The sequence below is a fragment of the Pipra filicauda genome, unplaced genomic scaffold, assembly GCF_003945595.2.
Source record: "Pipra filicauda isolate LSUMZ 115617 unplaced genomic scaffold, ASM394559v2 scaffold5_size6683894_pilon, whole genome shotgun sequence".
NCBI lineage: Eukaryota > Metazoa > Chordata > Aves > Passeriformes > Pipridae > Pipra > Pipra filicauda.
In genome coordinates this window covers 1,996,184-2,012,618 of record NW_024104754.1, presented here as the reverse complement: position 1 = coordinate 2,012,618, position 16,435 = coordinate 1,996,184, and the positions used below count along the sequence as shown (strand labels likewise).

General features: G+C 41.0%; 1 protein-coding gene across 4 annotated transcripts in view; it reads right to left on the bottom strand.

Annotated features, from left to right (window-relative positions):
- Positions 1-3,038, bottom strand: part of ITGA6 (integrin subunit alpha 6) — a 47,981-nt gene extending 44,943 nt beyond the window's left edge. For 2 of the 4 annotated variants that reach the window (XM_027733615.2, XM_027733613.2), the window contains exon 1: positions 2,832-3,038. In XM_027733615.2, the coding sequence (XP_027589416.1) occupies positions 2,832-2,992 (161 nt within the window). In that variant the 5' untranslated portion in view covers positions 2,993-3,038. The remainder of the gene's footprint in view (positions 1-2,831) is intronic. The other 2 variants (XM_039387992.1, XM_039387991.1) reach the window with 1 other exon arrangement.
- Positions 3,039-16,435: the final 13,397 nt, after the last annotated feature.

Below are 16,435 nucleotides of genomic sequence, written 5' to 3'. Positions count from 1 at the left end.
AGCCCATAGTCTTATACTCAGTACCATTTACAACTAAAGTAAAAGCAACTGAACAGGCATCTACTCATACTGTTGGGAGTTAAGTAATTCCTCATTAGCAAACATGGCATTTTTAGCATTAAAAGATTGTCATTCAAAGCTAATATGCAATCTACAATATCCTGTGACTAAGAAAAAGTTGATCAAAAGTAAATACCATGTTTAATCAAACGCTATTTCAGCTGTACCTTTATTTGTCACACTTCCTAGACATTCTCCACCCTCATCTTTACAGAGGATTGTTGTAATGCTTAACACTGAATTATCCGGTGTGAGGAAGAGGGAATCATTTCACTTAAGAACCACTTAAGCGAGACAAGAGTAAAATTACATATTGTTAGTTTGTTTTACCAAGCCTTGCTCCAAGCCGCAGACTAAACTAGCTCTTGAACACAATTAATGTCTTTCACTTTCTCTCTTTTTCTTGTTTTTCCAAAGATGGACTGATCTTGCAGGTGTCTGTTGCAACCTGTGTCTAATTCTATAAAACTGGAGAGGCAGAAGGGTGCTTAGGCTGGCAGATTTTTTTGAAATGAGAGCCTCTGCCAGATGAGAATCCAAGTGTCACTTTTAATTAAGTTTCAGTGATGAAACGGGGTTTGTGTATTTTTGTCAACTACTTAACACCACTCACATTCAAACTGCGGCTGAGTTTTGAAGTTAGCATCCATTCAAGAAGAAGGGGTAAAATAAATACTTCTTTCTAACTAAGAGACATTTTTGCAGCAGAGGTAAGACCAAAATGCATCTGGGAATGCAGAGGTATTGCACTCCTGATAATAAACTACTAAAATTCCGGCTGTTACAAACAGTGGGTGGCATACAGGTATTAGACATACTCGCTTCTCAGTAGGAAACCTCAGTATGACCTCTATTCCCATAACTTTCCACTTTCCCTGAGTATATCTGGACAGCAGACATTGTTCCATCTATGAAGAGTCAATCTAGAAACCGCACGTGGTTTCCATAGAAAACACAACACAAATCCTTTGATATTAGTTCAACATAGCTCGTTTTTATTTGATATAAAACCGCAGCCCAATAAGGAAGGCTTCACTTCGAGTCTTGCCATCAAAATTCCCATCTGTTTCGTAAGACGAACTCACACAAAACGAGCTAAACACACCTCAGTCCCTAAGAAAGTTACAGTATAGCATGTCTTGTTGTCTTACAGCCACACACTACTAGTCTTACAGACAGAAAAATGATGCTCAAAGTGACTACAACATGCCTGTTTGACATAAAAGGTTTCATTCCATGAGTACTACCCAGCAGCTACCCAGGGTAGCACTCTAATTCCTTATGCTAAAACCCACAGATTTGAAAAATGGCCAAGACACCTCATACTCAGAAGTGCACATCATCATAAAACGTAGTTTGTCTAGTCTGGTTTTGTCTCTAATAGAGACCCTTGCTTCTCATGAAAGCCTGGATTCAGAAAGTCATGTCAAGGCAGATAGCATCTGGCTCTGCTCTGTCCCCAGATTTGGACTGCCTGAGGAAACACTTACTATACATACAATACAGAACTTTCATGCCAATAATCTCTGAGGAATTTCAGCCAAATAGTACAGACTAGCTTGAATACTGTGACTGCCCTTGTGTTTCTACTGACTTCTCAGCAATTGGCTTTCTGTCTCTGCATATTCCTACACACATTCTACCAGTACTGACAATATACAAGGAAGCTAACAAGCTTCAGGCATTGCTTTCTTAGTAGAACTAAAATGAGACCAATGCAGGAGTAATCCTGTCAAGAGTTAAGATAAGGGCCTCTGAAAAGGAGCTCACAGATTTGTATTTCCTTCTTTGGAATGCTACAGGTCATTTTATCTACTGAAACAAGGTGAAATATGGCTATTTGTGCTTTATACTCCTCCATACACTGTAATTTTAATGAAATCACATAAGAATGTAAGTGTGAGCACGATGAGCCCACAGGATTTTTAAGTAAGTTTACCTCCTAACTTTAGGAAGAATATTATTTCTTTCCAGCTTCCTTATCTCACTAACTCTGTATGATAACGGGCGTGTCTTCCCTCGATTTGAAACCAAATATCTGGGGAAGGGGCATTTATTTAACAACAATATTTTATACACACACTCTATCCAGCACTACTGGATAGGGTGGGGTCCAGCACTGCTCAGCTACGGACACAGAGCAGCAGAGATGCTGAAAACGTACAGAGGAGACTTACTCTGTTGTCTGAATTTCCCAAAATAAGTTCCTAGCTTTCATACATATGCCACAAACACCGATTTATTTTTCCTTCTTTCCTTGTATCACCTCCCACCTGCACTCCCGGGCAGGTGCCCTCTTGAACAGCAGCCCCCGGTATACCGGAGGCCGGGTAGGCACAGGGAGAACAAACCCGAGACCGCAGGCAGGCACCGGCGGAGCAGGTCGGCGCTGCCCCGGAGCCCGTGCCGGGTTCCAGCCTCCCGGCGCACCGCGGGCACAGCCAGCGGGAAGGATTCCCAGCGGGGGCCGTCGCTCGCTTCCCCTTTCTCTCCCGCCTCCCGCAGGCCCCCGGGGCGGGGGGGCCGCTCGCTCCCGGCCCGACCCCGCCGTTCCGCGCTGTCCCGGCCGGCGGCGCCGCAGCGCCCGCGGCAGGTGCTGCCCCGGCCCCTCGAGGGCCCCGCGCCCCCGGCCCCGTTCCCGCCGCCAGCCGGGCACCCGGTGCGGGCTGGCGGCCCCGGCCCGCCGCCAGGGGAAGTTTCCCGGCGCTGGAAGGGAAGAGGGTCCCCGCAGGCGGCCCGGGACGGGGCCGGGCGGGGCGCTGAGCACTTACAGCCGTCTCTCCTGCGGCTCCAGCTGCCGGTGCATGGCCAGGGAGAAGCCGAAGAGGCTGCCCGGCTCCCCGCTCCAGCTGACCACGTTGTCCGTGTCCAGGTTGAAGGCGCCGGCCAGCGCCGGCAGGAGGGGCAGGTAGAGGAGGAGCGCGGCCGCCATCTGCTCTCGCCAGGCACGGAACCTGCCGCCGCTCCCCGCGCTCGGCGCGCCCGTCCTGCCCCGCCGGCCCCGCGCCGCCACGGGCCCGCCCCGCCCCGCCCTCCGCGGGCTGCCCGGCCCCCGAGCGCCCGCTCCGCGCCGCGGGGGCGGCGGGCACGGCTCGGCACCGCACGGCACAGCCGGGGCTCGGCTCCCCTACCCAGGCAAGGGCAGCCGGAGCAGTCGCCCCGCTCGCGGATCGCCCGCGCCTGCCGCGCTCCCCGCATCGGGGGTCTGTGCCCTTCGTGGCAGAAAATAAAGCCGTGCCGGGGGCGGGTCACGGCCGCAGGTGAGGGTTTTCCCGCACTGGCGGGGGAAAAGGGCAGAGAGCTTCCTCGGTGGGGGCGTTTTATACATCAAACCGTGTCCCCAGGGGACTCACACCGGTCTGGGTGGCGCTCAGCGGCATTAAGGATCCGGTCGGTCCGGGTACCGAGCATGTGCATAACACACTGCTGAAGTGTGCTAAGGTTGATACAGAACTACGGCCAGCATGACCCCAGTATTCAGTCTGTATTCCCCAAACAACACATCCACAAGAAGAAGAAGGGGGGGCGGGGGGGAAGGCATATTTATCTGTTTTCCAGACTCTTTGGACAGCACATCAGGACAGAGACTCAAGACTACCTAAATCTCCTCCTCCAGCGTTTTCTATCTCTGAACACATCTGAGAATTTCTTACCCCTACCTTTTAATTGTTTGAAAGCAATATGTGGTTTTGGATCTCAGGTCATTTTATCTCGTGCTTTCACCCATAACTCCAGAAGGGTATTTGCAAGCATAGAGGTTTTGGTCTTTTTGCAGAGGGTCTTGGTTTAGTGCTCTGGTTCAGGGAAGTGGATGCAAACTATTAAAATTCCAAAAACTATTCAAAAACTACTCACAAATTCCAAGCAGCATGACGACACTGGGTTATTCTTTTCTACCAATATCCAGGACATGAAGAGAGAAGCTAAGATTCAGAGAAAGTGAGAAAAGAGCAATTGAGACAGAGCATTCAAATATGTTGATACTCCAAATAACTCCTTCTGGAACAATACTCTGCTCCCATGGAGTTAATCCAGGCTACTTTTTCCAGAGTAATTATTCTAGGATAACTCCATGTATAGACAAGTCTTTGGCTCAAGTCCAAAACACCCTTGATCAAAAGAGAGGAAGAAAACACACCAGAAATGTGCATCTAATGTGGAAACAAAACATTTTGTTAAATTAGGCTCCCAGATATTTATTGGTAGTAGAGTCCTTCCCTGCTTCCTCTTCATGCCCAACTTATTCAAAGTCTTAATCCAGTGTTCAATCACTGCCACAGCAGAAAACTGTACTGGCATAAATACTGCCCTACAGTTTCACTAAAGGACCCATGAGAAGGAAGGGTCCCAGACTAATTATAAGCTGGCTTACTACAGTCCACGTATTTCACAGTAATTAGTAAAGATTCGAAAACAAGTATTTTAAAACCGTGTTGATGTCTGTACCAAAGTCGTAGCAGTTTGCCTTTCAGGACAATCAAAACTTGCATGCTTCTAATACTCTAACAGTAACTATAGTTACTTTTTAAGTAATGCCTGTACTCAGCAACTTCTGTAAGGAGTCACAGAAATCATCCAGAGCCACTTGAATGATACTGGCACATTAGGTGTATCTGATTTCTCCCCCTCCCTCTAACCAGCACTGCCTGGGCATGTTGTACCTGTTTGTTGTTATCCACAGAGGTTGCTGAGGGGAGAACAGGCTTTTATCATCTCCTGATGCAGTAATAAGCATTCCAAGATGTAGTAACATTAAAACTTGTCTCAAGTGACCACAGCAAGAACAACAAAAATAGACCCTATAAAGGGTGGAGCAAATCTGCACACAAACAGCTTAGAGTTACCTTGGATGGTCTTTGTAATTTTGTGCTATTTTCATTTGCTCTAGATGTGGAGTGAAAAAAAAAAAGTTTTACAAATATGTCAGTTTCCTTCCTTTGCTCTTCCTCCAAAACAAACATGCTGTGAGTTATCTATAACTAACACGTACTTCAGGAATTCCTCTTTTTCACAATCCCTGTATAAAGGGGGACCAAGATTAGGTATGATGACGAACTAAATGTGAGCACCCTGTTATGGATAATAATGTAGTGATTCTAAGAAATGCAATGGCCAGATCAAAGGCGTTTCTCTGTTTTGTAACAAACACTCTGCTATTGCTGAGTTTTCAAGCTGTCTGCTTATTAATGGTGTGTTGATACCCAGCCAAAAGGCTACAAGGTGTTTGCCTGCTGTGTCTACATATTAGAGCAAGCCTTACTGCCAGCAATACTTTCCTCCTCCATACAACCATCTCGCTAATTACAAAGAAAAAAAATAATTTCTCGAAAATAGAAGAGGTGGAATGGAAAAGCTAGAGCTTGGCAAGACATTTTAGACTTTCCCTAGAAGGCACAATGCTTTACATTTCTGAACTTCTATCATTTATATCAACAATATACTACGCAAAGAAATACGCAGTTTGTGGATACTCAGCTCTGCAGTTTTAATGCAGCACATCAAATGGTCCTGAAAAGGCAAAATATGTAAACATCCCCTTCCCACTTCCTTTCAAAAAACTGCTTGATTTTATAATTTACGTAATTCCAGATGAAAAAATAATACTGGCAAAACCGGTTTGGATTGGTTCACTGTACAAGTTCTAAAGATACAGTGTTGTTTCGATTCAGAAATATAAACTAGTTTTAAGTGTTAGTAGCCTGAATCAACCTTCTGTGTGGTTCCTCCTGAACACAATACTCATACCATTTCTAGAACTGCATGTTCTCCAAATTAATTACATTTATTGAACAGATGCATCTCAACAGCTACAACAAACAACAATTTTTATGCAGCCAGGTTATCAGACTATTTTTCCCAGTATATCCTCTATGGCTGTTCTTGGTTTCCTGTTAACAATTACATTAGGAGTAGCAAACAGCAGCACAGGAGATAAAGGTGCTTATAGTGGTAAGTGAAACAAACTGCTCAACACCATGTAAGCAAAATGTTTTGCCTTGAACAGTCTAAAAACCAGAGCATTAAAATAGTTACATTTACACACCTGGTATTCTGAATTATACAGAACTGACACTCGTATTTTTCTCATTTGTAACTGGATGAAGAATGTCTCAATTTTTACTATCTTTTCAGAAAGGTTACCAAGATGCAGCTTTTTTACTAAGTGCTATATTTAAACTACAGTTCTAGATGAAGATGTTGCTATGTTCATATGACTTTTCCTTTTCTCTTTGATGGCTAAAACAACTGTAGATGACATTCTGCCATTCTTTACTTGCATGCAAAGTAAAAACATTTTACCTCAGTAGACAAAGTATTTCACAAATAAAAATATGAGTAGAGAGAAATATTTCAGTTCAGACTCGGAATTTCGGTGAACACTGTGACCAGTGTATACAGCAGCTCTTTCAGTCTTTTACATCTAGAGAATGTTTTTCCACCCAAGTTGTCAGGTACATTCCTTAAGTAGTTTCAGAATGACCAGCCTGAACTGTTTGGAGAGTAAACATCTTTGTAAACATACTTGGAGGCACTTTATGAGTGTAGCTAGGCAGAGATCAGAGAAATGCTGGTGACAAATGGGAATTGAGTACCCATAGTTTGGATTGCTGTGGAAGGAATTAAAGCAGCTCCTTCAAAACTACTTATAACTAAGGCATAAAGTTGCAGTGATTTTGAACATATGCCTGTATTCTAATTCACTTGTTACATACACCACTATGTAAGATTCTCCCCCCCCCCCCAATAAGAGTAGCCCAAGCTGCAACACATCATAAGCACCTTTGCAGCCCCATTCTGTGGTTCTCTCACACAGCCATTTATATCCCCAAATCACTTACATCACCGCAGTTGAAACTTGTAGCACTGACAGCATCCCAGAGCTGTCTATACCATGCATGCTTCTTGATCTGCTATACTGTCCTGCATGTGAAACCTTGCTTGTCTTGTAGCACTTTTCACCAGGGTAGAGAGATATAACCCAATACCAGATGCAAACTTTTGGGCAGTTCTAGCCAACTCTCCCTCCATGTCTATATGTGTATCTTCCAACCAATTTGCACCAAAGCAGCCAACTATTGCTTATAGGCGAGCAGAGGAGATTAAAAAGATAAGCAAGGTATTTCTTTGGTAGGTGTTGGCAGAGAGCAGAAGAATAAGAGAGACGGTTTACAAGGAAAATCTCCCTGGAGATTCTCCTCAGGAATTCAGAAATCCTTCATGGGACATATTTTAACTCCATCAAGAGCCAAAAAGGATCATGTTCAGGACACTTTCATTTTCCTAGCTCACACAGGTCTGACTGAAGAGTCTTTGGCCATCACCCAAAGCACAACTCCACCCAACCTTTATAGCACTTACCTCCAAGAGCTGCACTGGGTGCTGGACACAGAGGACTTAGCCCTGTGACAATCTGCAAAGCACAGGATCAGAAACTTTAATCACTTGAGGAATCTGGTCTCTAGGTCACTATCTGGCTTATTGTATCAGCACAACACAACTGAGATCCCCAGCTCCTCATGCAGCAAATTAGTGGAAACAGCTGCTTGGTCATTTCCACACTTGTTACTCCTGTTCCCCCATGAGGTCCTGGATCAGCCCCAGCTGTGAGGCCAACCAGCTGGCTGTTTGGCTTCCACGGAGGAGATAAAGCTCAGTCAGATTGCACAAAGGTTTCCAGTGACTGACAAGAACCATGCAAAGAAATCCAACCTTTTTTTTTTTAATAGATTTAAATATTTCTATAGTCACTGTCTTCAAAGGTTTTATAGTTTTGGTATAGAGCTACCTCATTTGCATGTGCCAACCAAACCATGTCTACCACTGATTCAACAGGACCTGTGGTCAAGACACGTTTCAACACGGCTTTCAGACTGTTGCAGACAAAGCAAGCAAGGGCTGCTTCTCTGGTTAAGGTCTAAAACAGCCTCAGAAAGATGCTTCCTCTACTTTCTTTACTCCTTCTTTGCTAATAGAAGTCTTCTCTTTTTTTTTTTTAATAAAAATAAATCTAACAAATTTATTCCCTTTTCTCTTTAGATTAACACCTTAATTTCTGAAAAACAAATGGGACAAGGCAGAACTGAACACCACAGTCATCTTTTTCTAGGGTTTTTTTGGATCACCACCATTTAAAACTATTTCTTTTCTGGACAATATATAGTTTTAATTAACCATAGTCTTTTAAATCAATCCATAATAAGCAAATCCAATCTTTTGTTATATTAAATCTCACTTGCTAACATGCTCACTAACAATGATGAATATGTTAATAATGCAAAGGCTGTAAAAAAAATCCTAAGTAAAGTCTGTAAAAGCCCAGTCCACTCGGGATTTGAGCTACTGTCTGAATGAAAATCAGGTTGTTCTCTCTCCCTGATTTGCCTGGATATGAATAGCAGTTATGTGGAGACTGAGGACACACTGTAGTTCTCATAAACTCCCTTCTGAGAGATACAACCTTTACTTTCTAAGATTCTTTTACTGTCATGCTAATCTACCTGTAATGCCATTTTATATGCAAAACCTATCAGATACTTTAACTTTCTCATTTAGTCAGACAAATTAAGAAATTAAAATCAACAAATTAAGACAATCTGTTATCTAAGAATTTTTTAAATACTACTTCCTTATCCAACCACTATCCATTTACATCCACCAAAGGAAAAACACTGAGGATTGTCTACATATGCAGTATTTTCCAATTAACTGCTCTGTTTAATTATTAAACCACTACATTAAGCTCAACAGGAAGAAACTTTTTTTTTTTAATTCTAGAATAAGACTGCTCTCATGTGAGTTAATCAGGAACAATTTCATGTTTAAACAAGCACTACAGAAATTTAGTTCCTGTGCAGTTCCAGTTTTATTCAATGAAAAGATTCATTGCATGATGCTGCCATGACCAGGCAGGCTTAGTGAGTGAATTGCAAATCTAATCAGTTTGGCAAAGGGTTTTACGGAAGCTGCTGTTCTGGCTTTGCTGACTTCAAGTGATTTTTTTTCTTTTGTTCACTTGTTGCAAACAACTAAAATCTGGGTCAAGGAAGGAAAGGTCATTCATTAATTATGGAAGTGCAAATTTTTATACAGTGTTGGAAAGGTTTCAAAAACAGTTTTCAATTTTGTATTCATTGTGTATTCAGTTTTGTCATTATTTCCCCCCATCTTTCTATACATCTAAATTTCAAGCATCTTCCTAGGAAAAGGCAAAATAACTTGTGCCTTGTAGGCAATCAGACTTTAAAGCATTGAGTTTAAACAATTATTCAAAGAACATTATGAAATGGTAAAATATTTATGGCACAAACACATTTCCATATTTCTATATACTGTAACTACTCTAATGTTTATTTTCAGACCATCATTTGCTTAATCATGCTCTCCAACTTAATTCTGTCAGGGGAAATTTTTGTTCTGAAGGTTCTAAAAGTCAGGTTTTGAACTTTTATATAGTAATCACATTTCACAGAATCACAGAACATGACAAGTTGGAAGGGACCCACAAGGATCATCAAGTCCAACTCCTGGCCTTGCACTGGACCATCCCCAAGAGTCACACCATGTGCCTGAGAATATCATCCAAATGCTTCTTGAACTCTGTCAGGCTTGGTACTGTGACCACCACCCTGGGGAGCCTGTTCCAGCACCCAACCACCTTCTGGGCGAAGAACCTTTTTAAGCCCAGTCTTATTTGATGTGATGAGGAACTATTCTAAAATACACATTGTAACAACTATGTGTATTTTTCTCAACTGCAATTAACAGTCCCTGTGCGAGTGTGCTGGGAGTCTCTGCCTTGTTTATTTACGTCTCTCACACCAGCAATCTCAAAGACAACACCCCAAACCTATCCCAGCTCATTCCACACATCTGGGAACACAAAAAACTGAAGAAGGTAACATGATACAGTCAGGGAGAGGTGTTCTCAGTTTCACTAGGGCTGTACCTTTCCTATCATTTCCTGCATGGCACACATATACTGCTTTCTTTACTTGTGGGTGTGTGTTTTTAGGACATACCAGACAAATAGTACGTTTTCTAGCATACAAGCTAGAAAGTAAACTTCTGTGAATTTCTGACCACACTGAGTGAAATGCATGCATCAGTTCCTATTACTCAACTCCTAAAGTCAGTCAGCATCTCCAAGGATCAAGGTCCACTTTTAAGCAATTGAGCAACCTAATTGGCAGGTAGATCAAGGCATGATAATTTGCTTCTTGAGTGCAAATAAAGGTACACTGACCCATTTTACTGTGGAACTGTTCTTAACGTTAATAAAATAAAATGCAGATATTCTACAGTAATGATGTGTTTTCCATACAGAACATAAAAGACTATCTCAAAGCATTTTCATTCTTCCCTCCTGAGGTATAACAGTTTTATAATCTCCATTTCCAAGTGGATATTATAAGATGGTCTACTTAAGGGCAAGAGAGTGCCCCAGTATCACAGATGAAAGCTGCGGCAGAACCCACAGACAGATCTGGCTTCGGAATTCTCCTTCCACCTCTGCCTTGTAATAAAAAGCTCATCTAAACCTGAAAATTCCCAAAGTCACTTCTGCACAGTTATCAGCTGCTGAAATGGGATACAGGTATATATGCACATTTGACTGACAGTTCCCATGATTAACATACTGTGTTTAGTAAAAAGCATGCTACATTGTAGATGAGAACTAATGTCCCTCATCATGCTTTTTGGCTTTCCATCTCTGGGAATTTTTGCAGTACAGCAGTACTTATCAGAGCATAAGTGTTCAGTGTCAAAACATTCCTTCTGTTTCACTTCATCATTTCATTTTCACTTAATATTTACTTCAGGAGTTCTCTCTGTTCCATTCCAACTTTCAACATGTCAGTTTTCAAGCCCTTTGCTGTCACCCCTGAAGCTGACTGACCATTACTGGGAGAAGGAACTGATTTGTCTGTATTTGTGGAAATATAGCTATCAGATTCACGAGGTGTACAGCAGCTAGAAAAGAAATCTGAGCAAACAAGCGTTCTGCAGACAATAAACAACAATTAACAGATGTTACAAACACTTGCTGACCAGCTGCACATGACAGGGCAACCACCGTGCAGTGGGATCAGGTCATGAATAAGTCTGTGCCTGTCAGCAGCGAATGCAAGCCTTCAGATCCTGTGTTCTGCTGCATGCCAAATTTATTTCAGCCTCAGGATGCCAAAATGACAGCTGCTTTGAGAGGGAAGAATCAGGGTATCAATTTTATGAGGGAAGTTTGCATCATTCAACAATCTGTTTGGTGTCAGAAAAGGAAGCTGTTACAGGAGGTAGTCAATTTGCAGATGTGTAACCATTAACCATAGTTTGCATGCGGAAGCACAAGTATGGATCAGGCATGGGAATTAATATCTAAGTCAATTAAGAAGGCTTCCCTAGACATGTAGGTAACAGGCTGGCCCTATCTAGAAACCAAAACATTGTGGTGAAGTAGGAACATAAAAATACTCTATTGTAGATAGTAAAATTTGAACTACATTTGAAATAACAGTCTTATCACATTATGTAGACAATGTCAAATTGTTACATTGCTTCACAACAGCCCTACTTCTAAATAAATTTGTTATATATGCTTAGTATTGCTGGGTGCATAGCCTTACCCCAATTTTGTGTTCATTGTAATAGAAGACATATTTGTGATTTACTTCAATTTGAACAGTGTTTTTTACTGAAGTTGATGATAGGGAATGCTACATAGTTTCAGTGTATTTACTGTGTCATTTTGTAATTTTTGCTGCATCTACATAATCATAGGACGATGTGCTACTTTCAGCTACAGTGTCCTGCTCCCTATCTCCCTTGCTTTTTGAGGTTTGAGGGAGAAATGACAGCAGCATACCACTGTCCACTGAGAGGGTTATTTTAACACACACTTTATTTGTAAAGTACCTGAGTTCTTTCATCTTTTGTGGATAACATTGCACAATGTATTGAAATAACTTGGGTAGCTAAAAAGAGTCCGACCATGGCTATATATATGTATATTTACATATCTTTACAGATGCCACAGTGAGCCTGCATTCCAGTACTTCAGGCTAGGTCATGAAGGTATGTTACCTCCCCCTACAAAGGACCTAGCCTTTGTGAATCCCTCAAAATTTTTTCCTTGCTTTGCTGGCTAAAGGTGCTTTTTCCTAAGGGGCATGGGAACACACTGTCAGCTGAATGCTGCTGGTGTGCCCCAGACAGTATGGGGCTGAGTTCTGCCAAGAAACAGCAGCTCTGACAAGGTCACCATAGCTCTTGCCACATTTCCTGACATTTTCTTTATCCAACAATTCCTCATCCTTTCTGGAACATCTGAATAATCTTTATTCCTGGAAACTGGGTACATCTTGGCCTTGCATAGACTCACACTGCAATTCTCAGAACTGCAAAAGAAGTATTTTCAAACACTGTAAAAGCTAGAAGTCCAAACATTGTGACTCGGACCTCCAGAGCTCCAAAATGTAACCAGACTTGGCATTCCATAATGTCAGTGACATTACAGCATTGTAATAGCATTGTAATATAATAGCATTGTAATATAATAGCATTGAGGTAATGGAGCAGAAACACCTGAAGACTGGAAGCACTATTTTGTCAGAAGAGCATAAACTAAGAGTTGTATCAGCAGGACCTAAAACTGAATGTGAATACATTCAACAGAAATAAACACCTCTAGTAAGACTCTGTTGTACAACAAACATCTTTTGAAAAGGCATTTGATTTCTTCCTAATCATTTTTAAGAGCAGTAGAAGAAGAACTTTTTTGCAATGACACTTTGCTAGGGTGAAGGGGAAGTGAAAAGAAGCCGAAAACCTTAATGTAACAAATAGCCTCCCAGACAAAATACTTTCAGATAACCACTTCTGTAAATTTTTACTTTAAAGGCACCTTGAATCAGGGCAAGAAATAAAAATATCAAAGTATCGAGCTCCTGTATTATTCTGGCATCACAAAACACAAGATTTTCAGTTCTCAGTACAAGGAATGTTTTAGTCTGATTAACATGATGTTAATACTTAGCCAGACCTTTCTTTTTTCATTATTACTACTGAGTCAACAGCAGCTTTTAGTATCTTGTGAGACAAGTTCCAACAAAGCTGCAGTATGATTTTTTCTGTGATTAGTAAATCAAGACTAGAACATATGCCCACACACATCCTCCACAGTCAATTCACAACAGAGGGAAGATGTTGGCAATCTCTGTTACACCATTCCTTGTTTTTATCCCAAAGATCAAAATCCACTCAGAAAGAGAGGGCATGGCCTGTGAAGACACTAACAAAAGGCTTCTTGATTAACCCCAAAAAGTGAGAGACTGCATTACCTGTACCACAAATCATCCTCTGCCAGGATTTTCCCAGTATGAAGGCATTCAAGAGGTAGCCACAGCTAGGAAGGTCTCACTCAAATCTCAAATCTCTAAGCAACATAGCTTCATTAGCAACACAGTTCCAGAAGTACAACAATAGGAGGCATTGTGATGTTTTAGGGACTCACAGGTGAACCCTTGGCTTTCTCCAAATCTTGAAAATCTGTGAAGTTCAAAGTTAGAGCTGTGATTTACTGAGAGGACAGGGCAAACAGTCACTTTTCTTAAGAGACCACTATTGAAGAAAAGCCTCAATAGGACCCTAATAGAATTTTGGCCACTGCAACATTGCTCCTTCCCCAACAATTACAATTATAAAATTACAATTTTTATTTTTTGAAATAAGACTTATTGACTCAGAAAAAAGTTCAGATAGCTCAATATCCTTCCTAAGAGCTGTCAATAGTAATCACCTTAGACTGTGTAATAGAGAGAGCCTTCTCTTGTTGTTGCCTGCCAGTGCTCTGCAGATTACAGACTTTGTTTGGCCATGAGTTCATTCAAACCACTGTATTTATTGACAGTTTCTACTTTATATAACTTAATTTATAATTATATTATTGACCTCTACAGCACAGTGGAAACAAGATATGTAATTAAATCGTGCACTCTGGGAAAAGGGACTTTCTGCTTCAAACTCCCCTGCCCAATAACTTCATTGTGTGTCCTACTGTGTTACAGTTCTCAGCGAATGAACATTTCATACTCATCTTATTCAAGTATTAATTTCTGTCATACACCACTTCAATCATCTGTTTTTACACAGAAGGCTCATTGTCCAATTCATATCTGAAATAGATATCATTATATGTTTCTAAACACTTTGGGCATTCTTTGTACTTTTATCATATGCCTTTTGAGACAGAATTGTCAGAATACCACACAACATTCAAGATGTAGCAAAGGCAGGGACTTATAGCAGTAGCATAATTAGATGCTCTGTGTCATATAGTATTCCATTAGTAATTCCTAATTTTCTAATTCTCTTTTTGACTGCTAGTAATCATTGAGATGATGGTGAACTTACCACAGGAAGATCAAGATCCTGAATGGAACAAGTTAATTCATAATCCATTTTTTAATTCAAGCAAATTGCTTTGTATAGTATGAACCTTAGTCTTGTTATTTTATTTCTCAGTCATTTATATATGAAAACCTTTCTTTAGAACCAGCTTTAGTCTTACCTCACAAAAAAATTTATAGAGGCAGCAAACACTAGCCCCCCTAATACTCACATCCCTTCCTAGGTTTTTAAACATGGCAAACAGCATATACCCCTCTGGGATCTGTTTCTAAGAGAAATATGTACTCCTCCCCTTTTCTTCAGCCACCTCATAATCTGCAAAAGGATCTTCTCTTTATTGCATACCAGTTTCAGTTCTCGAGGGCTCAAAGCAACGTGAAAAATCCAAGGAGGTTGTGACAACTGACTCATCTTTTTATCTACAGGCTCATTGAAAGAATTCCAAGAGGCTTGATGTCCCTTTGCAAACTCCACATTTTCCATGTATTCGCTAATACTGTTCTCATTACAATTCCCATCATGTTCCTGGCTGAGAATTCAACTCAGTTTCTGTAAATCTCCCAAGTACCCTATTTCAAACTTTCTCAAATGTACTCCCCTTTATTCCTCTGGTACCATGATAAATGACAGTTAAAACTCCATTTGGGGGAGTTCAGAAATTTCGTACATGCACTCATTCAAATCTCAAGAACAGTAGTAAATCCATAAAAAACTAACAATTAAGAAAATACTGAATCAACTGATGATGTACTAAGCAAATAGAATGAACACACATAAACACACAGAATCTTTATTTCCATGTTCATAATTATGCACTTAAGTGCTGTTAGAACATGTGTAATTGCCAAACCAGAGCCTAAAAAAGGCTAGTTGCTATCTGTTCCTTATCCTCAGTCTTACCAAGTTGTGATCTCAGGAACTGAAGAAGCATCATGAACCCAGAAATCACGCCTGCCCTTCAGAAGGTTACAAATATCTCTTCCTCTTCACCCCTCAGATTAACAGGAGGCTGTAAGTCTGCCTAGTATAAATAATGCCAATGCATCTACTCTTTTGAAGCAGGCTGCTGGTAGCAACTGGCTAATTGTTACAATTCAACTGGCAGCATGAAAATCCTCTTAGAAAGCAAGACTCCATTAAAATCTCTAATTTCCTTGGGCCCATGTTCATCTTCCAACAATGGCATCAGTAAAAACAAGTCATTTTTCAAGCAAACTCAATTTTCTGAATTCTTCATGGTTTTTCATAGCTCAGCTGTACTGTCTTCTCATTTCTTATTTCATAATGAGAATTTGGACTACCCCTGTGTACTTAGTTGGTTTTTTTCTTATTCACACAGCAACTCAGAACAAAAGCACTTCTAAAATGTTTTATGAGAAGAGGTGTCTCTTTCATGTTAAAGAAGTTGCATGACTACAGTAAGCCAACACCTAAATATTTGTGTGCCTTGTCTCCACATGCCTTAGTTAGAGAGACATAACCTTAGGTGTTATTTATATGAATGCACATTCATGACTATAAAATTCTTGTCAGTTCCACATTATCATACGTACAAACTTTGTAGATGATTGCAGTCTCCTGGCTGAGCAATAACCTTCCAATGGATCAACATCTGTCACCACAGCAGAACGGGGTTCTCAGCACAGTTAATCTCTACATAAGCAGGTGGGGCTCTGTGCTTTTTCTAAGACTAGGCAGGTGTTTCCCTTGCACCAAAAAGGATGGCACTTAAGTGTCGAAGTTCCACTATGGCATTATCTAGTAGTCAACACACTTCTCATTCTAATCCATACTATCCAACATAACTTTTCGTCTAAACCATAACATTCAGAAATCACATCCAACAAAATGAATTTGTACTTAAAGCAGCACAGCTGCTCCACTTACTTGAAGCTTACTGCTTTTCCATACACTGCACATCTGACCCTTTTAAACTTCATAACACTCAATAATACATTATGAAGAATGGAAG